Source organism: Pan troglodytes, chromosome 1 (genome assembly GCF_028858775.2).
Source record: "Pan troglodytes isolate AG18354 chromosome 1, NHGRI_mPanTro3-v2.0_pri, whole genome shotgun sequence".
NCBI lineage: Eukaryota > Metazoa > Chordata > Mammalia > Primates > Hominidae > Pan > Pan troglodytes.
Window position 1 is genome coordinate 94408056 of NC_072398.2, and position 23900 is coordinate 94431955.

Here is a 23900-nt window from a genome sequence, read left to right on the forward strand (position 1 = left end):
ACGCTGAGGCCAGATCCACAGTGACCTCTCACCAGCAGCAGTCGCTGTGGTGATGGTGGCTGCCGCATGCCCTGGCCTTGGCCCTGGCCCTGGCCCCTCCCTCCCAAATGGAGGGAATGGTGGAGCAGGTTTCCTTTCTCAACCGTGGGGAGGGCCACCACTTCCCACAGGGAGCCTAGGCCTCTGCCCTCAGTTGGGGAGCGGAGTGGGCCACTGACTAACGCAGCTTTCAGTGCCTACGATAGGAATTCACAGGGAGAGGTGGCCTTGAAATAAGTGCCTTGTTTAATCTTCATGCCCTGGAAGTATTTTTCACAAGGTGGCTTAGTTAGAGGGGCTGTGGATCTGGTAATGAGGCTGGCCTTGGAGGGGGAGCCTTGTGAGAGGAGCTCAGCTATGAACACTTCTAGCAGGGCTGTATTCATAAAATCCTGGGGGCTCCCAGGGGATTTGAAGCTCTGCACAGAAAATTACAGGGCAGGAAAGGACCTGGGCAATTATTTTTCCTCCAAGAATGGCCATGCTTAAAACATCACCATTAGGCGCCACAAGTGGCTTTCTCCATGACAGCTCTTTTAAAAAATACTTTATTGGGTTTTTTTAAATTACAAAAGCAATATAGGCTTCTTTTAACACAGAGGTGTGTTCTCATTATCAAAAGGAAAAAAATCAATAGGTTCCCTGATTCCCATCTCCCTGCGTCCCCAGTAGTACCAGTGTTAACAATTTAGTGTTTAGCCAGAGGTGATTAATGCACCTTTTGTGTGTGCTTATACAAAAATGTACCAACATGCATACACATATATGGGCATTTTTGTTTTTATGTGTTGGTGTTTGCTTTTTTAAAAAAGAGGAATCACACTATACCCATTATGCTGTAAGTTTCTCTTTTTACTTAGCAATATATCATGAACATTTTCTAAGTCAATACATATAGATCCACTTCATTTTTAAAAACAGCTACATAATGTTCCCCAGTATGAGTACCATAATATATTCAGCTGTTTCCCTATTGATGTGTATTCAGGTTGTTTCCAGGGTTTTTTAAAAAATTATAATAAGCAGTTCTTTTAAAATATTCTTTGATTTCTTTTTCTATCTTGTGCATATGTTACAAAAGACTCTTTTGCCTTAGGAGGATTATAAAAATGGTGAACAATTAAAATATTTCTTTACAGTCACATTGATATAGTTTTGACACCTTAAACCCTTTATGTATTCATTTGGGTGGCCCTGGGCGCTGTGCCTGGCACTGTGGAGGACAGTGACCAAGGAGATGGCTGTCCTCAAGGACCCCTGCTTTAGTGAGGGTGCTGACAAGCAGGTGGACAGGAACGCGGCTCAGATGGACGATCAAGAAGGAGGTTTCGGAATGGAAACTTAATAGATGAGAGTGTGGCCTCTTGGTTTAAATCCTGTCTCCACCACTTAGTTGCTATGAGGTCTGGGGGATGTTCACTTTTCTTATGGGGCTATTGTGAGACTCAAAGAGTTGACGTAAAGAAAAGTGCTTAGGAGGCCAGGTGTGGTGGCTCATGCCTGTAATCCCAGCACTTTGGAAGGCCGAGGATGGCCGATCATATGAGGCTAGGAGTTTGAGACCAGCCTGGCCAACATCGCAAAACCCCACCTCTACTAAAAATACAAAAATTAGCCGGGTGTGGTGGTGCACAGCTACTCGTGGTAGCTGGGTACTAATCCCAGCTACTCGGGAGGCTGAGGCAGGATAATTGCTTGAACCCGGGAGGCAGAGGTTGTAGTGAGCCATAATCGTGCCACTGTACTCTAGCCTGGACGACAGAGTGAGACTCTTGTCTCAAAAAAAAAAAAAAAGAAAAAGAAAAGTGCTTAGGCCCCAGCCAACAAGTTGGAATCACCAAATGGATTGTTGCTGTTTGAAGTGCTGCCCCCGCCACTGGGAGATCAGGAAAGGCTCCCCCTGAAGGGGTGACAGTGCAGCTGGCCCTTGGGAACGAGGTGAAGGGCCTTTTAGTCAGTTGGGGAAAAACAAACACTCCCTGCCCACCACCAACACCTGGTCCTGACCTCAGTTCTTCAGCTCCCTAGGCTGTTCAAAGATCCAAAAACCTATTTATTTTTAGTTGCTAAAAATATCCCCTAAGCCAGGGTTAAAGAATTTCTCCCTGAGTGGTAAACAGGTGACTCAGAACCAATCAGGGCCCAGCAGCCCCAGTGATGATGCTGTTCCTCCCCTACCCCCAAACATTCAGCGGGATCCTTTCATGTGTCAAAAGGAAAGAAACTTATCAGAAACTTCCTGTTGAGAAAACGATACCTCTTACCCCAGACTTAGCAGATGCACAGAAACCTTTGACTCCTGGATCTGCCAAGGCACACAAAGAACCAGAAACACCTATTGGCCTGGCCTGGGATAGGCAAACACTGGGGCTCAGCCCAACAAGCCTTCCTAGCACAGCCTGGGGCAGCACACACAGTAGTCAAGAGAGCTGCCTGCCCTGGCTGTAGAGCCTAGGTCTGCCCCTTATTAACTGTATGACCTGTAGTAAATTACTTAGTCTCTCCGAGCCTCAGTTTCCCTGTCTGTAAAATAGAAATAAGAATACCTGTCTCAAAACCCTGTTAAGGACTAAATGAGATGGTGCCTGTAAGGCACACCGCACAGGGCCTGGTGCACAGTGAGGCTGCAATACATGGCCCCTGCTGTTACCATTGTTAATGGAGACCGCCACCCTGCTCCCTCCGCCCCCTGAAACGGGGGCTAGCACTCCCCAACTGGCTGGCCATCCTTCTCCAGCTGCCATTTGGGGATTGGCTCTGTGACAAGCAGGGGGCACAGGGCCTGGGGAATACTGGAGGAAGGCACCCAGCCCCACCTGGGAGTCAGAAGGGACCAGCTTAGACCTGTGGAAGGGTGGGACGCTTGATCTGGAGGTCTCTGGTGAAGAAGCTGAGAAGAGGGAGTGCTTGTACAGAAGATGGAGGGGCGCAAGCTTAGGGGTTACTGGTAACTTGGTTTAGCTGGGATGAGACACCGGGTGTGGCAGGTGATGGGGATGGAGGGGCCAGCTGGTGCCAGGTGGGAAAAGGCCCTTTTGGCCAAGTGCAGCTAGGAGGTTGGACACTCTGGGTTGCCACTGAAAGGTTCTAGAAGGGGAGGTGACATGATTTGGTTTGTATTTTAGAACATTTGCTCTGGCAGCAATGTAAAGATGGCTGGGGTGGAGCACATGATGAGACCAAGGTGTGGCCACAGCAACCCAAGGATTGGCCGGGGTCACTTGGCCTTACTGCTTCAAATATAATTGGTTACAAACTCCCACCCCACACAGGAGGGGACCCAGTGTCTTTCCACTGGTCTCTGGGGGCTTGGAAACTTCAATTTCTCTCTTGACAGCTCATCTGATGCCAAACTCTTTCTGCTGAATTCTCCACCTCCATCCTGTACTTAGTAACCCCTTTAGGCACCCTTCCTGTTCCCAGTGCTCCTCGAGGGACCCATGACCAAGGCCTCTAGGTTAGCCGACATTTCCATGGATCTGGAGCAAGGGGAAGGGGTGAGGTGGTGGTGGCACAACAGATAAGACAGCGCTGAACGCCACAGGCTCCTGATCTTACAGTCTCAGCACTGTCCCTGTCTCATGGGTGGTCAGCAGCAGTTAGTCCTCAGTGGGCTCCGGCCTCCCCCTCTCATGGGACTGGCCCAAGGTGCTGCTTAGCCACCTCCCCTCTCCTTCCAGTCCCACAGCTCACAATCCCCCATCTCCAATGTTCCCGTTCATTTCTAGGGCACATATATTAAGCCCTGTGTTGGTCTCCTCTGACCCCACCCCAAGCCTGTCCAGAGGAATCTTCTTCATTAGCAAACATGCTGGGGTGCATAAGTGGGCTCCTAAACTAAGACGGTCTCTTCCTCGCTAGGGACCCCATCACCAGGTCTCCATAGAGGCCTGTTCACTGGCGGGAAGAGGAGGAAGGGAAAGATGATAAATGGATATTGTATCTGTGGAAATGAAAGCCGTGGTCTTAGGTCCACAAACATAGCCCAGTCTAGATTACAGATAACAATGTGGGTTTCCCAGGTGGTGTAGACACCAGGGATAGAACCCAGTTTATTTTAATCGTATATTGATTCTCTGGTCAGCAAAGATTCTTCTGAGAATGAGCATTTAAAGGGTGGGCTTGAGTGTTCTTTCTTTTCTTTCTTTCTTTTTTTTTTTTTGAGATGGAGTCTCGTTCTGTCACCCAGGCTGGAGTACAGTGGTGTGATCTCGGCTCACTGCAAGCTCCGCCTCCCGGGTTCAGGCCATTCTCCTGCCTCAGCCTCCCGAGTAGCTGGGACTACAGGCGTGTGCCACCACGCCCGGCTAGTTTTTTTGTATTTTTAGTAGAGATGGGGTTTCACCGTGTTAGCCAGGATGGTCTCAATCTCCTGACCTCATGATCCGCCCGCCTCGGCCTCCCAGAGTGCTGGGATTACAGGCGTGAGCCTCCGCGCCCAGCCGAGTTTTCTTTAGAAGACAAAGTAAAGCCCAAACTGGCCAGCCCCCAAATAGAGTGCCTGCTTAGCAGGCTGGCAGGTGAAAGGGCGTGGGACTTGGAAGACACAGAATGCTGCAAGCCCCAGGCAATTGATTGAACCTCTCTTGGTTTGGGTTTCTTCATCTGCTAAATGGATGTATGACTCCCTTACAGGGACATTATGAGATGGCAATGAAATGGTATGTGCAGAATCACCTGGCTCGGCCCACAGTCTGGCTTTTGGGTAATTTTGACACAAAAGGAAATAGCTATGAACTGAATTGTGTCTCCCCAAAACGCATTTGTTGAGGCCCTAACCTCCAATGTAACTGCCTTGGAGAAAGGGTCTGTGGGAGGTAATTAAGTTTAAATAAGGTCATAAGGATGAGGTCTAGTCCTATAGGACTGCAGCTCTAGGAGAAGAGAAAAAGAGAGATCCCTCTCCCTTTCTCTGCCATGTGAGGACACAGTGAGATGGCAGCCACCTGCAAGCCGGGAAGAGAGCCTGACCGTGTTGGCACCCTGATCTCAGACTTCCAGCCTCCAGAACTGTGAAAAAATACATTTCTGTTTTTTGAGTTACCCAGTCTATGATATTTTGTTTCGGAGGCCCGAGCTGTGGTGCATATTTAACCTGTGGGCAGTGTGTTTTCAGAAAGTGGTGACATGGTGCACATGGCCCTGGTGGGAGTGGGTCTGTGGTCTCCTGTCCTTTGAGGAAGCTCCTTCTGTGACATCCAAGGTCCCAATGATCTGGGTCCTGCTACCTTCTTGGTCTCACCTGGTATCATCCCTCACTTCTTTCTCACATTGGTCTTCTTTCTTCTATCTCTCCAACTCTCTAAGCTCCATCCTGCCTTGGGGTTTTTGCACATGCTGTCCCCTCTGTAATGCATACCTTTGCAAGGCTCACTTTGGATTCAGAGGTCCCTTCCATAGAGAACCCTGTCCTGGCTGTCTGGGACTTCTCTCATTTCCTTTGCCCTGTCTTATTCTCTTCCTGGCAGGCATCACTCTCTAAAATTAAATGGTTTACCTGTTTAATATCTGTTTTCCTCCCCTGAAATGTAAGCTCTGTGGGGACAGGGGCCTTGTCTACTTGTCTTGCTATATCCCTAGAGCTTACCAAGGACTGTCACATAATGGGGGCTCAACTCATACTCAATGAATGAATGAGTGAATAAGGTGATCGGGGCAAAGCTCCCTGCCTGTGCATCGAGCACCTCTTGAACCAGACCCCAAACACTTGATTTCCAGCATCACACCTTGTCTCTCCTTACAACTAGAGACCAGCTGGTCCATCCAAAGGATTTCCAATCAAAGGGTTCTATGGAGAGCATGGGGTCCACTACAGAGATCTAGGCTGGAGGAGGAGGTGAGTGAGTTGATCTTTGAATGTTCTTCTCTACCCTTTCAACTACAACAGCTCTGAATTTGTCTGTTTCCCATGTTGGGCGTACATGAAAAATCTTATGAAAGAAATGGCCCCACAGCCCAGAGAAAATGGAAAACCACAAATTGCATCCAAGTCTTCACATTACACTGAGGAATCTGAGGTCCAGAGACTTGCCACACACAGATGGCCAGAGGTGGGATGCTATATCCCTAGTGGTGACGTGGTCAGGGATCAAGAAATTCCTGCTATGTGAGTAAAAAATAATGGCTCGCTCAAATGCCGTAACTTGGCTTTCTTTCTCTGAGAACTGAGGACAGGGGAAAGGATTTATGATCACCACTGGTCTCTGTTAGTCCCAAACAAACTTCAGTCTCCATAACCCCCATGAGTGGTCGTTACACACTGCAAGAGACCAAAAGTGAGCTCTGGCGAAGCACTCAGGAGAAGCCTATCCTGGCCGGACCAAAGAGCCACTGTGGGACATCACACATGGCCCAGGGAGTGGGATGGTTTCAGATGAGGACAATTTCTTCTTAGACACAGAGCGGGGTAGCGTGGACCCCAACGCCCTAAGCATCTTGTTTATGGTAGAATCATAGACTTCCCTGACAAGGCCTGTTCACTGGCTGGCCTCTTTTAGAGCCACCTTTTTTCTACCTTTGCTTCCCAACCCCCACCTGCCTCCCTTTCTTCCTCTAGTTCCATGGAGCATTTGCTGACTGGTAATTTTACCAACCATTGCTGCAAACCCAGAAGTTCATTTCATCACTGGCAATCAGCTCCTGTCCTCAGGGAAACCTAATTAGGTACTACAGGATTTTTGATGTTGCTTCCATGGTAACCCCCGTAGTAATGGTGTACATGCAGAATATATGCTCCAGGGTGTTTAAATTTATATATGTATATATAGATATAAAATATAAAATATATTATATATATAAATAATATATCTTAAGAAAATCTGTAATTTTTTCCTCTTGCTTTGTTTCTGTGTAGTTTTTTTAAATGATGGAAATTTTCCCTGAAGTTCTTTTCCCCACAGAGAGGGAACAGTACACAAAAAGGCTTTTTCCATTTTCTCTCCTTTAATTTAGAGAAATTCACAGTTGTGCAAGACTGAAAGTTTTTCAGGTTGGTCAGAAAGTGTCTAAGCAGGAATACGCTCTCCTCCCTGATAGCTGAGAACATTTTAATGACAGATTTTGCTTAAATAAAAAATCAGAAAGGTCTCAAGTCTTTCAAAATAGAATGGGGGGAAAAACGAGTGAATCCAATGAATCGACTCTAAACTTATCCTAAAAAAAAAAAAAAAAGAAAAAAAGAAAAAAGGCAAGCTTCCCTGCATGCCTACCCCTCTGCAGGAAATGTGGTGAGGCCTCACAAGTCTGAAGCTCGGGCTGTGCCATGTGGCTGCTGGAGGCACTGGGTAGTGTCCTTGTCTCCTTGTCAAGGCAGCCTGTCCCAGGCCCTGCAGAGATTGCAGCTGAACGGCCCTGTCCTGAGGTGGCCAGATGGCCTTCAGCGTTGGCCTTGTGGTGAGCTGGCGATGACATCTTTGCTTGGTAAGACACTTTAACCAGGGAAAGCTCAGACCTGGACTCCCTGAGGTGCAGGTGACCAGGGAGAGGGCCTGTGACACACCCACAGCTGAAAGCCAAGGGCTTCTGAAGAATCCCTGAATAACTGAAAGTGCTTTCTGTACTATCCCTCGCTGGCCGTCCAAGGATGGAATGCCATGCTGACCTCTTTGTTAGCTGCCAGCGAATCCATTTACCCTCAGCATTTGCCAACCACGTCCACTGCTCCCAGACTCCCTGCTGTTTTTCTCCAGCGGCCCCCTGCCCATTAATTCTGTTGTGCCCTTGTTCCCTGATTCAGTCTACCAGCTGACTTCCTCACATCTGAGAAAACACTTTGTATGCAAAACAACTAAACTGCTTGCAAAATAACTTTTTAAATGCTCTGAGTTATTCTTTGATATCTCAAATGATGTGTCCATGGGGAGAGTGGGGATGGGGGAATGGCCATCAAGGAATGGCCCTTGACCCTGATCTCCTCCCCATCCAGTCACCCAGTTACTTGAGAAAGACTGGCCAGCAAATATAACTGAGTGGAGTGGGAAGGTGGGGACGGGTGAGGGTTCCTGCTAGGGGCTGTGGCATAAGAATCTAAAAGGAAAATGTTGGGCACAGTAGGCACATGACCTGGCTTTTCTAATATGTGCCAAATATAAGAATTAGTTTTGTTATATATTAGTTTTGTTGCATAACAAAGCACCTCAAAACATAATGGCTTAAAATAATAATTTAGGTCACGTTTCTGTGGGTCAGTCATTTGGGCTGGGCTCAGCTTGGTGGTTCTTCTGCTGGTCTCACCTTGGGTGAGCTTCTGTCATGCAGCTGGTCTAGGATGGCTTCTGATGGCTGGCAGCTGGTACTGGCTGCAGGCTGGGGTGAAAGGGATAGTGAGGCCATGTGTCTATAGTGAGCCTCATGGCGATGACATTTTTTAAACCTCTGCTGTATCACACTTTTTAATGTTCCACTGGCCAAAGCAAGGTACATGGCTAAGTTCAGACGGAAGGGATTGAGAAATAGGCTGTACTGGGCAGGCATGATGGCTCATACGTGTAATCCCAGCACTTTGGGAGGCCGAGGTGGGTGGATCACTGGAGGTCAGGAGTTCCAGACCAGCCTGGCCAACATGGTGAAACCCCATCTCTACTAAAAATACAAAAATTAGCCAAGTGTGGTTGTGGGTGCCTCTTATCCCAGTTACTCAGGAGGCTGAGGCAGGAGAATCGCTTGAACCCGGGAGGCAGATGGCGCCATTGCACTCCAGCCTGGGTGACAGGAGTGAAACTCTGTCTCAAAAAAAAAAAAAGAGACAGAGAGAGAGGGAGAGAGAAATAGGCTGTACTTCTTGATTGGAAGAGAGGCAAAGTCACATGTACAGAAGTAAGTGAATGGGATGGGAGGAATTTGTGGCCTTTTCTGCAAGCTGCCCCCTCTGGTGTGTCTGATGCATGCCTTCCGGGCGCTGCTGAAGCCCTATCTAACCCAAGAAGCTTTTCAAATTGCATCCTAATCATGCATGTCTTTTGCTAGAACTACTTGAGATTGTGAACTGATTCATGGGACATGTGTTTGATTCATATTTATATACCCACAATGGCCTAACCTTGTTGATTCTTAATAATTATTATATTGAACTGAGTGGGGTTAGTTCTCCTTTTTCTCTAATTACAAGCTCCTTAAAGGAAAGTTTGGAATCACTGTTGCATAAAATCTCCCTCCCAGAGCTCTCAGAATTATACTAACGGCTGAAAATCCTGCAAATTCTCAGAACCACCAGTTAAGTGGTAGAGGGATTAGGCCTAGAGCCACCTCTGGACAGAGCAACTATCTGAGGAAAGAGTGGAATTTTCAGGTAACCAGAGACTGTGGTACTGACACATTGCATCTTCAGGTCAGTCATACCCTCAATGAGTGAAATCACTTTTTTAGGCTTAGGAGGCAGAAAGACTCAGTGACTCGAAGAATGTGGCTTTCCTTTTCCCATTCAGGGAAGCCAGAGTACAAGGAGCAAACCTATGCCTCATCAGGAAGAGACTCGTTTGTCAGCCCTGGGCCTCTGTGGCTTCTCCTGCTCTGGAACAGCCCAGAACAGACCACTTGAGGGCCCACGGTACTCCCTGCCCCATGCCACACTCTGTCCACATCACCTCAGTACTTTTCCAGAATCCATCAGAGGCCAACAGTCAAGCTGGTCTAGAATCAGGGCTGGATGACTGAGACTAAGCCCTAGGGGAGGATAGTCCTTTGTGGAGCCACATACACACTCCCCGAGCCCCTCTGGTCCAGTGCTACTCAAGATCCTGGTTCCAGACTTGCTCTAGAACTTTCTAAGGCTTGGAGGTCACCTGGGACAGTTTATTCCAGGTTGAACCACCCTTTGGGAATAAGAGGGTGTCCCTTCCCATGGTGTGAGATGAATTGTCAGGTCCTTTGTGAGTCACAGGCTTAGGAATGGATTTTCAACAGGAATTTCCATTCTGGGTGGTTAACAAGGGCCACAGGCAATCTGTCCTTTTCTTCATATGACACAGTCATCCGCCTACACACCCCTTTATTCACCAAGATTCTACTGACTGCCCACTCTGTGCCAGGCAACGTCTCAGGCATGGGAGTGGGGTGAGATGAGCCAGGCACGGTTCCTGTCCCTGGAGAGCTCAGGTGCACCGAGAACGCAGATGAGGCAGGAGGTGCGAGCAAGAGGGTCTGTGTAGAACCACAGAATTATGGCTTCTTAGAGCAGGAGGTACCTTGGGGATTGTCTAGTCTATTCCCTCATTCCTCAGAGGAGGAAGCTGAGCCCAAGAGAGGGAAGATTAGTCCAGGGGCACGCAGTAAGTGGGAGTTACTAATTCACTAAATAAGCATTTATTGAACACCTACTAAGTGCTAAGATCTGGGCTAGGCTCTGGAGATGCCACAGGGAACAAGGAAGACACAGCGCTTGTCTCTTTGGAGCTCCAACTGTGACTGGTAGGGGGGGTCCCAACCCTGGTTACATTTTAGACTCACCTGGGAGCCTTAAGAAGAACACCCGTGCCAGGGCGCCACCCCCAGAGATTCTGATTACTTGGCCTGGGGTGGGCCTGGGCCTGGGCATGGGTATTTTTGAACAAGCCCTCCAAGTCATTCTAATGTGCGATGCAAGTAGGTTGAGAACCATGTCTAAGGGGAGAGACAGCAAAACCTCACAAATGCAAATCAATAATTGGGATTGTGCTTTGTTAGGAATGAACGGGACGCAGAGTGAGGAAACGGCAGGGTAGGGTATCTGCTACTTGCTCTGAATCGGGAGGGAGCGAGGCCACACTTGGAGAGCTGTGATTCCAAGGGTCAGAAGGAAGGAAGCATAGAGTGTCCTCACGTGGGACAGCAATGGGATCTTCTGGGACACATCCCACCCTGCAGATGCAGAAAACCTTGCAGCGGAGCCCTGTCTAGCAGAAGCTTTTAACCTGCAGCCTGAAAACTCTCCCCCACCCCCTACTCAAAACACCCCCTCTTTACACACACTGTTTACGAGTGCCCCCCAGGCCAGCCAGCTTAATAATCCCTCACATTTTTAGAGCAGTTAGTAAAGCACTGTCCAACTTTTTATCTGTATTATTGGATCCTAACACTAACCCCAGGAGGCAGGCAAGGCCAAGGTCAGTGTTCCCCTGTTGGAGATGTGGAAACAAGCTCGGAGAAGTCACGCACGGCCTGAGATCACATGGCTAATACCTGGATGTGGGGGACTTCAGGCTAGCTCTCCCACCTCCAGCTCCACTACCCCATGTGGCCCCCACCTTCCCTGCACCAGCAAGCCACAACCAAGGCGGGGCACCTGAGAGGCAGCTGGGGACCAGCACCCTCCCGTCTCGCTGGGCAGAGCTGCCGGTGCATTCTCCCCTTCAGCTCTTACAATCCCACTCCTCATCAAGCAATCAAAGGAATCTGTTACTCGTTGCTTCCATTCCTGCCCAGAGTGAACCCAGTTACTATAGTAACCAGATGCGACTCTTTATTACAGAGTAGATGGTTTTAATTTTGTATTTGAAGAGTTTGGCCAGGCAGTCATGTTGCCATGGCTTGGCCTGTCGGGCGGCAGTTAGAAGCAGAGGGAACCCTTTGAGCAGCCATTAGGGCTTTCTAATTGCTGGGGAAAACCTATGTCTGGAAAAACCCAGGCTCAGCCTCACTGGGGAAGGAGGAGGGTGAGTCTCCAGCTGGTGCTGTGCTGGGTACTGTCTCCTGTTCAGAGATGACAGCTCCCTGATTAGAGCCACCAGGTGAGCCTCTCAGCCAGTTGCTCCCATAGTGCCCTGTAGTTTCCCTTCAGGATCCTCATGGGTGGGTGGGTGGGGGGCTGGCTGCTCAGAGGGCCATCAACACATTTTTGTTGAATGAATGAATGAATGAATGAATGAACAAATGATCCTTTGTAGTTTATTAAACCCTTTCAATCCACTGTCTCCTGTGCTCTCCATTATGGCTCTGTAAGGGTATGGAGCAGGGAGAAAGAGAAACTGAGGCTCGGCAAGGTAAGAGACTTGCCTCCTAGTGCTGCCTCCCCTGTCTGTGCCTCTCAGGGCCCATGAATTGCCTGGAATGTTCCCCTGGCTGCAGAAACATATCACAGGTAGATGCTAAAAGCAAGGCAAGCATCGCCCGCCCACACCACACCAGGCCTGGTACCACAGGTCCTCTCCTGGGTCCTCAGTTCCTGCTGAACTGTAAGGAAGGCAGCAAAGTGGAGTGAGAAAGCTGCTTGGTGACTAACTTTGAAGCAGAGCAGAAGCTTCCTTTGGCCCAGACCATCAAGGAGACAGTTGGGTGGACAGAATAAAGGGCTCCTCATTCCCTGATCTCCCTGTGCAAGGGAGGAAAGGAAGGCTTCACTCGGCTTTCAGCCAGCCCCCGCAAATCCACGCTGATCCAGTCTCTCTGTTACTCTTTCTGTGCTGAGGGTGTATTTCCAGGTTAAATAAAACCTCCACCCAACCCTGGCCCCAACATTAATTTCTCCTAACCCAGCCTAGTTTCTTCCGGCCTTGCAGCTCAGGCCTTCCCAGGATGCACGCATGGCCTGCTCTCCCAGCCAGGAGGTGCTGATGCTGGTACCCTTCATCCTGAGCTCATGTTAGGCCACAGGACCCTGCTAGCTCCTCCTTAAAGGCAATCATAACCAGCTTTGGAGAGCAGCAGCTCTCTGTGGCTGTTGGTGGAGCAGGCAGCATATGAGGCTGGAGTCTTGAGTGGGATGTGTTCGTGGATGAGCTGGGACAGGCAACAGCCAGATCTGCTGGAGGGCCAAGGACCCAGTAAAGAGAGGGCATAGTGTGATGATAAACATTCCACTACCTCCCAGAAGTGAGGTGCCTGCACAGGAGGCCCACACCGAACATATGCCTGGATCTCAGGCCTCACCCTCCAAGAATCAAATCATCAGAGCTGGATGAGACTTTAGAGGCTTCTCATTTCAGTCTCAGATGACGACTGAGGCCCCAGAGGGGAAGGATGTGAAGTCCCTTTCACAGTCATCAAATATGGTGGGACTCCACAGTGGGACTTACCGGAAGACAAAGGCTGGACACACAGCAGGTGCTCAGTCAATTCTTGTGAGAACAGCCATCCTCATGAGGTGACAGCAGGAAGCATCTTCGTGAAAGTTTAGGGCCAGAAGGAAGCTTAGATATCACTGAGCCCAACTGTCATTTTACAGAAAGACCGAGACCAGATCCATTAATAATGCTACAAATAAGAATAACTAATAGTTACATAGTGTGCTGGGTGCTAGGCAGGATTCCATGCATGTTGCATATACGAACCCACTGCAGCCTCACAGTGACCTCTATGCAGCAGCTATTATCATCATCCCCAGATGAGGTAACTGAGGCACAGGGTGGTTCGGTAACTTGCCCGGGATCACGGAGCCAGTAGTGTTAGGATCAGGCAATCTGGCTCCAGAGTCCGTGCCGTGAACACTTCACTGCACTGTCTGAGAGCACAGTGCTGCCAGCAAACACTTGCTGCCCCCTTCTCTGAGTGGGGAGAAGGAATCTGTGCCAGCCCTTGTGAGTTCACTCATGCAGGAAACATGACTTTTTCATCTTTACATCCCCTTACAGGGCTCAGCTCAGGTCTGGCAGGGGCTCAGGGATGTGTTTCTAATATAAATGAGTTGATCTTTCTCACCATCGTGAAACAGCCAATTTGGCACCTGTGTGCTGGAAGGGACCTTGGGAAGTGGCTCAACATAGAACACTTGTGGTCAGCAAAAAGGAGGGGGTGGTTCCCACACACCAAGCAATTCTCCAATGGACACTGGCTGAGTGTCCTGCAATATAACTCAAGCCTGATTGTCCGCCTGGAGTTAGTGTTGGCTCCCACAGGTTGAGGGCTCAGTCCCACCACATTTACCCGACTTCCGATGCTAGTCACCAGCCCCAGGTTGTTTTATCTGAGCCTCTGACCAAGTGGCTATAAATCAGGGATTCCCAGGACGCCCTTCTCAGGTTTTCATTAATTTTCTAGAGCAGCTCACAGAACTCAGGGAAACACATTTACTGGTTTATTATAAAGGACCTTACAAAGGATTCAGATGAGCAGCCATATGGGAGCGAAGCAAAGGGCAGGGTGCATGGGAAGGGGTGGAGCTTCCATGCCCTCTCTGGGCACGCAACACTCCACGTGTCCAGGGACCTCCATGTGTGCAGCTATCTGGAAGCTCATCGAAACACAAAGAGGGGAACGACAGACACTGAGGGTGGAGAGTGGGAGGGAGAGGATCAGAAAAAATAACTATTGGGTACTGTACCCAATAGTACCTGGGTGACGAAATCATCTGCACAACAAATCTCTGTAACACGAGTTTACCTATATAGCAAACCTGCACATGTACCCCTGAACCTAAAATAAAAGTTAAAAAAACAAAACAAAACACTGTCTTTTTGGGATTTTATGGAGGTTTCATTACACTGACATAATTGATGACATCATTGGCCATTGGTGGTCAACTCAACCTTCGGGCCCCTCTTCCTTCTCAGGAGGTGGTGGGGTGGGGCTGAAAGTTCCAACTCTCTCATCACCAGATTGGTTCCCCTGGCAACCAGCGCCATCCTGAGGCCACCCTGGATCCCCACCCCGACCGACCCCAGCCACTAGTCATCTCATTAGCATACAAATGACACTTATCACTTTGGAAATTCCGAGCGTTTTGGGAACCGTGCCTAAACCAGGATAAAGACCAAGTACATTATTTCTTATTATAAATCACTATATCTCAGGAAGCGATTTGCAGAGGAGGAAAGTGAGGCCAAGAGAGTCAAAGTGTCTTAGCCAGGGCTTCCCGGGTAGACTGAATCCAGCTCTCCCTACTCCGCATCCAGGGCTCTTGCCACATAGCAAGGCCCCTGAAGAGCATGCTGAGGTGGTCAGGCTGACCTGAGCCCAGCAGCCTGCCCCAGCCTGCCCCACCTGTCCTGCCTGGACCCTGCTGTGGGCTTCCTGGTCCTGGCCACACTAATGGACTTTCTGCTCCCACCAGCTCTTCGTGATCGACAATGGCGCGGATGACTGGCGGATAGCCATGACCTACGAGCGCATCCTCTACATCAGCCTGGAGATGCTGGTGTGCGCCATCCACCCCATTCCTGGCGAGTACAAGTTCTTCTGGACGGCACGCCTGGCCTTCTCCTATACACCCTCCCGGGCGGAGGCCGATGTGGACATCATCCTGTCTATCCCCATGTTCCTGCGCCTGTACCTGATTGCCCGAGTCATGCTGCTGCACAGCAAGCTCTTCACCGATGCCTCGTCCCGCAGCATCGGGGCCCTCAACAAGATCAACTTCAACACCCGCTTTGTTATGAAGACACTCATGACCATCTGCCCTGGCACTGTGCTGCTCGTGTTCAGCATCTCTCTGTGGATCATTGCTGCCTGGACCGTCCGTGTCTGTGAAAGGTATTCCACATGGGGCTTTCTGAGTACAGAGCCTGTGCTGGGACAGGGAAGGGAGGAGGAGTAGGGGTGCCAGGAAGTATGTGGTCTGATGGAGGAGACAGGCATGTACCCAGACACCTGAAAGGAGACAATGGGAAAGAGGGGAGTGCTGAGTTGGGGTTCAGTATGAGCTAGAATTGCAGCATTGGAACCAAGGTAAGGTGGGAAAAAGGCACAGAATTTTCCTGATTTTCTGTTCCTTCTTTGCAAACCAATATATCAAAGCATTCTGGTTACATCAGTAACTCACATATAACACATTGCAACTTATTCCTCTTGGGTATTAATAATGCTTATTAGCATTTTAAAGGCTCTGAGAAGTCCTGAAGTAATGAAACCATTTATTTTTGTTTGGTTCAGCCTTTCTTAATTGTATTTGCCTGCAAATCCTTTTTATTATAAAGCACTATTGGTACCTTGCTACTCAAAGTTTGGTTCACAGACCAGCAGCACTGGCATCACTGGGAACTTGTTAGAATTCCCAGAATCTCAGGCCTTAGCCCAGAATGAATGAATCAGAATTTGCATTTAACAAGGTCACCTGGTGATTCATATGCACCTTAGTTTGAGAAGCACTGTACTGATGGAATATACTTTGGGAAATATTGTTTTAGGAGGCTGGTGGTTGGGAGTCATTCAGAGAAGCTACTCATGGGAAAGAAGGGAGATGTGGCCTGACAGAGATCCAGGGCTGTAGAACAAAATGCCAACTCCTTGGAACAGCCATCAACAAGGCTCAAGGGCAGGACTGAAGCCACCTCCTTCCACCACCCTCGAGCTGCCTTTAATGACTCTTCTCCTTGCAAGGGGTCCTGGATTTTCATTTTATTTATTTATTTATTTACTTATTTATTTATTTATTTATTTATTTATTTATTTATTTATCTGAGATGGAGTCTCGCTCTCTCGCCCAGGCTGGAGTGCAGTGGCATAGTCTCTGCTCACTGCAACCTCTGCCTCCTGTGTTCAAGCAATTCTCCTGCCTCAGCCTCCCATGTAGCTGAGATTACAGGCATGCGCCACCATACCAGGCTAATTTTTGTGTTTTTAGTAGAGATGGGGTTTCACCATGTTGGCCAGGCTGGTCTTGAACTCCTGGCTTCAAGTGATCCTCCTACCTTGGCCTCCCAAAATTCTGGGATTACAGGCGTGAGCCACTGCACCAAGCCCTGGATATTCATTTTAATCTATTTGACATGTGGAGTCTAAATCTAGGTTAGAAACCGTGATTCTGCTCCTAAGTAGCTGTGAGACCTAGGGCAAGTTACTAAACCTCTCTGGGCTACAGTTTCCTCATTTTAAAATGAGGATCACTTGAGATAGAATGAAGCTATGTTTGCTTGAGATAGATTATTTTTATTATGTTGGGAGGTATGGTGAAGCATCCTGTGTAATTTACACAAATCCTGGTAGTCACCCTTAATTTGTCAACACTTACGATTATATTGCCAAATCTTCCATGCACCAGTGTCCTAGCAGAGATCAAACAAGACAAAGAATTCTGGAGAGGAGTTAGCCTTAACACACCCTACATGGGTGCCTTGAATCGTATCTCCTACCTATTTTTGAGACATTCTGTTTGCAGACATTTCTTTCAGCGTTTTGGCCAACAGACACACGGTCAAACTGAGAGGGCATTCTGCTGCCGCAGAACAAGGGTTCAGGCTCCAGGATGCAGGTTCAGGTTCTGAGAGCCAGTGCAGTGTTGGAAGACCTTTCTCACACACAGAGCCCCAGGGACACACCATGCTCACCTATTCAGAACCTCGCCATTACTCAGCAGCTGACATTGCAACATCTGCTCTGAGTGGGACCACACTGCACAGGGCTTCATGAGCCTTCTCCGGTAAGCAGACACTCTTCCCCCAATGGAGAAAGCATGTGCTTGGGTTCCGACCCCAAACTCTTCATGGTACTGTTAGCTGAGCAACATTGTGCTGGTCGCTTCACCTCTCTGGACCTCAATTTTCTTATCTGAAAGCTGGACACAGGATTTATTGTTAGAGTCAAACAAGGTGTATATATGCACTATGTACTGCAATCCAATGATGGTGAAAGTTAATAATAATAGTACAGATCCCTTGATAACTCTTGGGAATTTTGTGCTGCCTTCTTTTAATTAGAACAGCCCAACTTGTACCATACATGGGCCTATACTCTTCCTGTTTTCCTTTCTAAATGATGGAAGCCATGTTGTCTATTAATATAGTAATTGAATTTGCGTAGCCCTTTAAGCTATTTGAAGTCTTTCACTTCCTCAGATGCTCTCTGGCATGTATTTCAGATGGCTGAACATGCAACAAAGTACCTGCAAGTGAGTTTCATAGTTTATTGAACCTATCACAAGAAGGGGTGACTATTTTTCACTGGAAAATAAGCTTGTTTTAAAGAATGTAGTTTGCAAAGTACTTAGATGATGCACCTTATTTGATATTGCATGGCCTTCCATAGCTTCCAAGCTGAGGCTGGGTTAGTCTGGTCCCTGGTGGGCCACTGGGTCTCTCTCTCTCTCTCTGCAGACATGGGTCACAAGCCCCCGCTAAGACCAAGGCACAGAGGAACAATGAGCAAATCGGAAATTCTCTGAAAGTTCCCTTCTCTTGCGAAAAGGCCATTTGACCAAAGACTTAGGTATAACATGAGGTGTATTAAAGCATGGTGGATGTTATTGTTGCACCCCTGTGCTAGTTCTGTGTAAAATCCATATGTCATCCCAGCTTGCCCTCACAATAGATCTATGAGAGAGGTACTTTGCCTGAGGGAAGGAGAGCCCGGGTCCTGGAGGGGCATCTGGGTGAAGCAACATGTCATCCACTACATGGATGTGTTTGAATTGGACATGAAGGCTCATGGGAGAGTTGAGGAAACTGATAGAAAGTAACTGGCCCGAGGTCACAGAGCTATTAATAGTAAGCGTGGAGCCAAAATCTGAACTGGTTTCTGACTCTGAACTTCCATGTGTGTGTCACCAACCCAGGCTGAATCCTGCACATACGAGGAAATCTTGGCCTCTACTCTACTGGCAACTTTCCCAATCTCAGAGTCTTAAGGCCACTGAGACTGACATGTGAATCCCAGTCTTACTGTTTTCTCTGCCTCTGCTGCCTATGGTCTTGACCATGTTATCATACTAGCCTCCTGGGCCGCCTTCATGTCCAATTCAAACACATCCATGTAGTGGATGACATGTTGCTTCATGTCAACATGAAGGGGACAGATGCCCCCTCCAGGACCCGGGCTCTCCTTCCCTTAGCTGGGGTTGTGACTGAGTCCCTCTCTTCAGGTCAAACCCCTTGCCTGGGGGCAGCAAGCTCCCGAGGGGATTTGTCAGTGTGGGAGTTCAAAGGCCTAACCCCGTTTGCTTCTAGTAGGACACTCAGCCAGGCTCCAGGGTCCCTAAGGGATCGCCTAAGGCCTCTGTTACCACTGCATCCGGGAACTTCCTCTATACCCCAGAGGTATTGATCCTGAGAGCAGCCCCAGTAAAACTCCCACCCCCAAATCTCAGCATCTCACAGACTGTTTCCCAGGAATCTGCTCTGTTAATATATTGTTTCCTAAACAGGCAAAGCACTTCTCTTACCAAGACTAAGCACTATTTTTAGAATCAAGCTTAAATGATCATTGTGTTTCCCAATGTCAAATAATAAGTAAGATTGGCAGAGGCCTTCAGCCAGGACTTATTCAGCCAGAGACTGGACAGAAGCTGGAAGCAGGGGAAGCTTTGGGGAACTGAAGTGTCAGACCAGGGTAGTGTGGACAGGATGCCTTGATCTCTCTCAGCCTGATCTAATGATGATTCTATCACCTTAGGCATCAGAGAGGGTAAGTGACTTGCCCAGGGTCACACAGCAGCATGACAGGTTCTAGAAAAATCCACAGCTGCTGATGCCCAGAGCCTGTTCACATTCCAGGTAGCTTTCATCAGCCTGGACTTATCTCTAGTTGTATACACACACTTCTGAAGTTGCTATGGAAATCTCTCTACAGCAAGATGTATTTTAAAAGACAGTTCTCATATCTTGGGTTGGTTTTTATGTGACAACAAAGGTTTTTCATATTTCCTCCTCCCAAGGAGAGAAAGTGGGATCATAATTACGCAGAACAGCCGTGCCATGGGGAGGGCAGCGCCTGGTTGCTGGGAGGGCAGTGACAACAGTGGGCTTGTTTTCCTTGGCCCCCAGAGAGGCATTACATCATGGGTTCCGAGGCCTGACAGTTGTGGCACTCTGCATTCTCTGGGATTCTCCTGGCTGCCTGCCCACCTCCCTCAGGGAGGAACCTCCTGATTTTACACTGTCAAGTGCCAAGCAGCTTTACTGGTGGAGAGACCATCTGAGGCCCCGGGTCCTCGCTGCCGCAGCAGGTTGGAGAGCCAGCCTTCCTAGCGTGCCTTGAGCAGTGGCCTGCCAGCTCACCTTTGTATGTTTATCTCCTTGGGAGGAGCAACAAGGCCTCCCATAACATTGATGAAGTGGGGTGAGCCTTGCTGTCACAGCCATGCTTTATAAATGACCTTACTGTCCTCTTGAGTGGATTCCCTTCGGACCCTTTGGACCCTTCACTTTGGTCCCTCCTGAGGCTCCAAATTCTGCAACAGGCTGTCTCAGTGTCCCAGGCCTTCCAGTCTGTCAACAGGTTTTTTATTTTGCTGGTTAACTTTTGGCATACTGATATTTTAATGAGAAATTTTATTCTGGAGATCTGGCTCCTAAAGCAGGAGAAAAACAATTTGTGGCCCGTTCTTTCTCTCATTAAGAGAGCCACCACTCCCATTGTAAGGAGATAAAAAGAGGCTTCCTTGCTGTACTCTCTTCTGCCCCTGCCTCAGACACCCAGGCCTGCACTTGCCAGCAGCAGGAAGCAAGACCACAGCTCCCTCCTCCTCCCATCTCCTTCCCACAACCTCCTACCCCCTCCAAGAAGGGGTACTTCCACTCCAAGAAAACAGTAGGAATGGCCAGGCTCGGTGGCTCACGCCTGTAATCCCAGCACTTTGGGAGGCCGAGGCGGGCGGATCACGAGGTCAGGAGATCGAGACCATGCTGGCTAACACAGTGAAACCCCCGTCTCTACTAAAAATACAAAAAAATTAGCCGGGCGTGGTGGCACACACCTGTAGTCCCAGCTACTCGGGAGGCTGGGACAGGAGAATGGCGTGAACCCGGGAGGCGGAGCTTGCAGTGAGCCGAGATCACGCCACTGCACTCCAGCCTGGGTGACAGAGCCAGACTCCATCTCAAAAAAAAAAACAAACCCCAAAACAAAACAGTAGGAAAGTGGTCATTACAGGGATGAAGCACCCTACATGGGGTTGATGGAAGCCTGCAAGCTAAACCCTGTAGGCTGAGCAGAACTGAGCAGAGCCTGGGAACAGTGGGGCCAGGCACTGTGGTTCCTCATGGACTGCTTTGGTTTGAGTTATAACCTCCAATGTGGGGCACACGCACAGTGATCCATGGGACTATTGGGAGAAATGATCAGAACTTCTACATATATATATATATATATATATATATATATATATATATATATATAGAGCCTGGCTAGTATTTAATAAATGGATAGAGAGCAATACATGTCTGTAATTTATAATAAATATATGTATAATGGAGGAGGGCATGCTCAAAAAATTTTTAATTGGTAGGAGCCCATGATTGCAAACCACTGGTTTATGATATCAGAGGACTAGTTAGAGAGGATAGGAAAGTAGCCTACCACATGGGATGAAGCCTGCTAGACCCAGGAACCCTGCCCTCTAGCTGGAGAAGTGAGAAGTTAGCCTCCTGTAGGGAAGGAGCAGCCTGTAGCGATCCCCTTCTGGTGCCAGGCCGGGAGATGGATGGCTGGGGAGGGGGAAGGTGGGGAGGCGACAGGGATCCTGCTGGAGGCCTTTGAGAAAAACCTGCAGCATTAAGGAAGAGGAAAATAATCCTGAAGATTCCTGAAAAATGTTTAATTATGAAAAACAAAAAGCAACATTAGAAGAGTCTTGGGTGGCCAGGCACAGTGGCTCACGCCTGTAATCCCAACACTTTGGGAGGTCAAAGCAGGCGGATCGCTTGAGGTCAGGAGTTTGAGACCAGCCTGACCAACACAGCAAAAACCCATCTCTGCCAAAAAAAAAAAAAAAAAAAAATAGCCGGGAGTGGTGGTGCATCTGTAGACTCAGGAGGCTGAGGTAGGGGGATCACCTAACCTGGGAGGTCAAGAGTGCAGCGAGCAGAGATTGCGCCACGGCACTCCAGCCTGGGCGACAGAGTGAGACCCTGTCTCAAAAAAAAAAAAAAAAAGGAAAAAGAAAGAAGAGTCTTGGGCATCTCTAATAGGGTGCCAGAATATATATGATCCTTATGATAGAGAAGAGTGGGCAGATGTGAAATGAAAATGTATCTGGTTCACATAAGCACAGAGTTCCAGAAAACTAAAATTGTTTTAGCAAAATGAAAATCCACATTGATGGCACTACATTTTTAAAAATGTGGAATGTGGAGACAAACTTAAAAAATTTAAAGCTCTCTCAGAATGCAGAAGAGATAAGAGAAAGGATGAATAGGACAGAACTGGAGGCTACAGGATCCAGGTGAAGTCTAAGAATTAGAGTTATTTCAGAGGAAGAAATGATAATAATTTGGATACAAGCATAATCAGAAATATACACAAAGTAAACATTTTCAGAATTGGCCTAGGTAAGGGGATGTTGTTTGTGGGGATGGTAGATCAGAGTAGGCAGATCGAAACGGATTCCTCTTTTCCAGTTAGAATGTGGGGGACAGGAGGAGCCACCCCTAGACATACCCCAATACATTCTTTTTCTGGAAAATTTATTGAATCATAAGGTGAAACAATCCTAGAGGCACACAGGCATCCCAGAGCTGACTCTCCCTCAGGAACCCTAAATTCAGAGTCATTAGAACAGTTCCACAGTATTTTAAATTTGGATCCACCCTGTCATTTGAATGAGGCAACCAAAGGGGAACAAAAGTCATTCTTGGAGTTTTCTGGGCTCAGAAGGTAAACCACCTACACTTTTGGGGGGAACTCGTTTGCCAGTTGACCAAAGACTGAATCACAATTAAGATCTTAATAATGAAATGTTGTAAAGAAAGGTAGACATTGGTTCACACAGGCAAACATGAAATCAAGACTAAACTTAACGCGTGGTCGCAAAACTCCAAATTCTAATGTCAAAGAAAAAGTAGATTCTGGAAAGAGTAGATGTATGAAATTAAAGCAATAATTCAATAATAATTAGAGGGTTGCAAATCCTCAGATTAAAAATTTGAGAGGAGAAGGCTAGAAGGGATTAGTAAAAGCATGCCAGATGCGTTGTCTTATGTAGAGGAGAATTTTTAAATAAAGCCCTATTACTCAGTTTTAGCAATCAGAGAAATATTTTTTTTTAAACCTAAAGGAACCACAGGCAAAATTTTATGAGTATAACAAGAATAACAATAGCATCAGCCGTATATTGTTTCACTTAATCCATACCATAATTCTATGAGATTGTATCTGCATTCTGTATATGAGGATGTTGAGACACAGAGAGGTTGAGCGATGTGCCTCAGGCCACAGAGCCAGCAGACTTGAGACTCCAACACCAGCCTGAGAGCCTTTTCCCTACCCTGAAAACATATACCTCCCATGCCACATCAGAGCCCACATAGCTAAGACAGAAAAAATAAAGGAAGCAGGAAGGAAGAATTTCAATACAAAGTATGAAAGAAGATCAGAGAAAAACAAACTTAAAATTTATAACAATCAACGTAATTGTGTTTACCTCCTTGTTAAAAGTAAATGTCTCTTAGATGAGATTTAAAAGCAAAATTTAATTGCATGCAATTTACAAAAGAAGTACCTAGAACAGAAGGACCCAAAAATAAATGAAGAGCAAAGATTTATTAGGTAAGTACAAATCAGATGGCAAATGAATAGAAATTCTCATTTTAAACCAAAATGAATTCAAAACAGAAATCATTAAATTGTCCAAAAGAACCATTTAATATGGATAAAAGTGCTATATACAGTAAAACTGTGAATTTTATACAAAAAATGAGATTGATAATCTGAATTTTTAAATGTTTAAATTAATTGAGCACTTTGTAGCCTATAAACAAACATCTTCTTTTTAAGCATCCAGGGAACACTTTAAAAAATTGATCAACTTCTTGGTCACACATTTCAAAACATCAGAAAAGTTGCTCGGGCTGTATTCTCTGACCACAAGCCTATAAAACTCCAATTAAAGGACAACTTTTTGGTGGGACTTTTAAAGCAATCTCCTCAATTACAACAGAGAATTCAAAACTACCGTTAAAGGCTATTAGAAAATTACAACAACGATGACCCTGTACGTAAAAACTCAGGATGTGACCAAAGGTGTACTCAGATGAAAAACATCCTTGAAGTTTTTCAGGCACAATGGTGTGCACTGATAGCCCCAG

At 47.5% G+C, this 23900-nt stretch overlaps 1 protein-coding gene across 7 annotated transcripts in view; it reads left to right on the plus strand.

Annotated features, from left to right (window-relative positions):
* Nucleotides 1–23900, plus strand: part of KCNN3 (potassium calcium-activated channel subfamily N member 3) — a 163503-nt gene that overhangs the window by 83017 nt on the left and 56586 nt on the right. For all 7 annotated transcript variants that reach the window (XM_016928054.4, XM_016928047.4, XM_016928063.4 and 4 more), the window contains exon 3: nucleotides 14999–15417. In XM_016928054.4, coding sequence (XP_016783543.3) covers nucleotides 14999–15417 — 419 coding nt within the window. The remainder of the gene's footprint in view (nucleotides 1–14998; nucleotides 15418–23900) is intronic.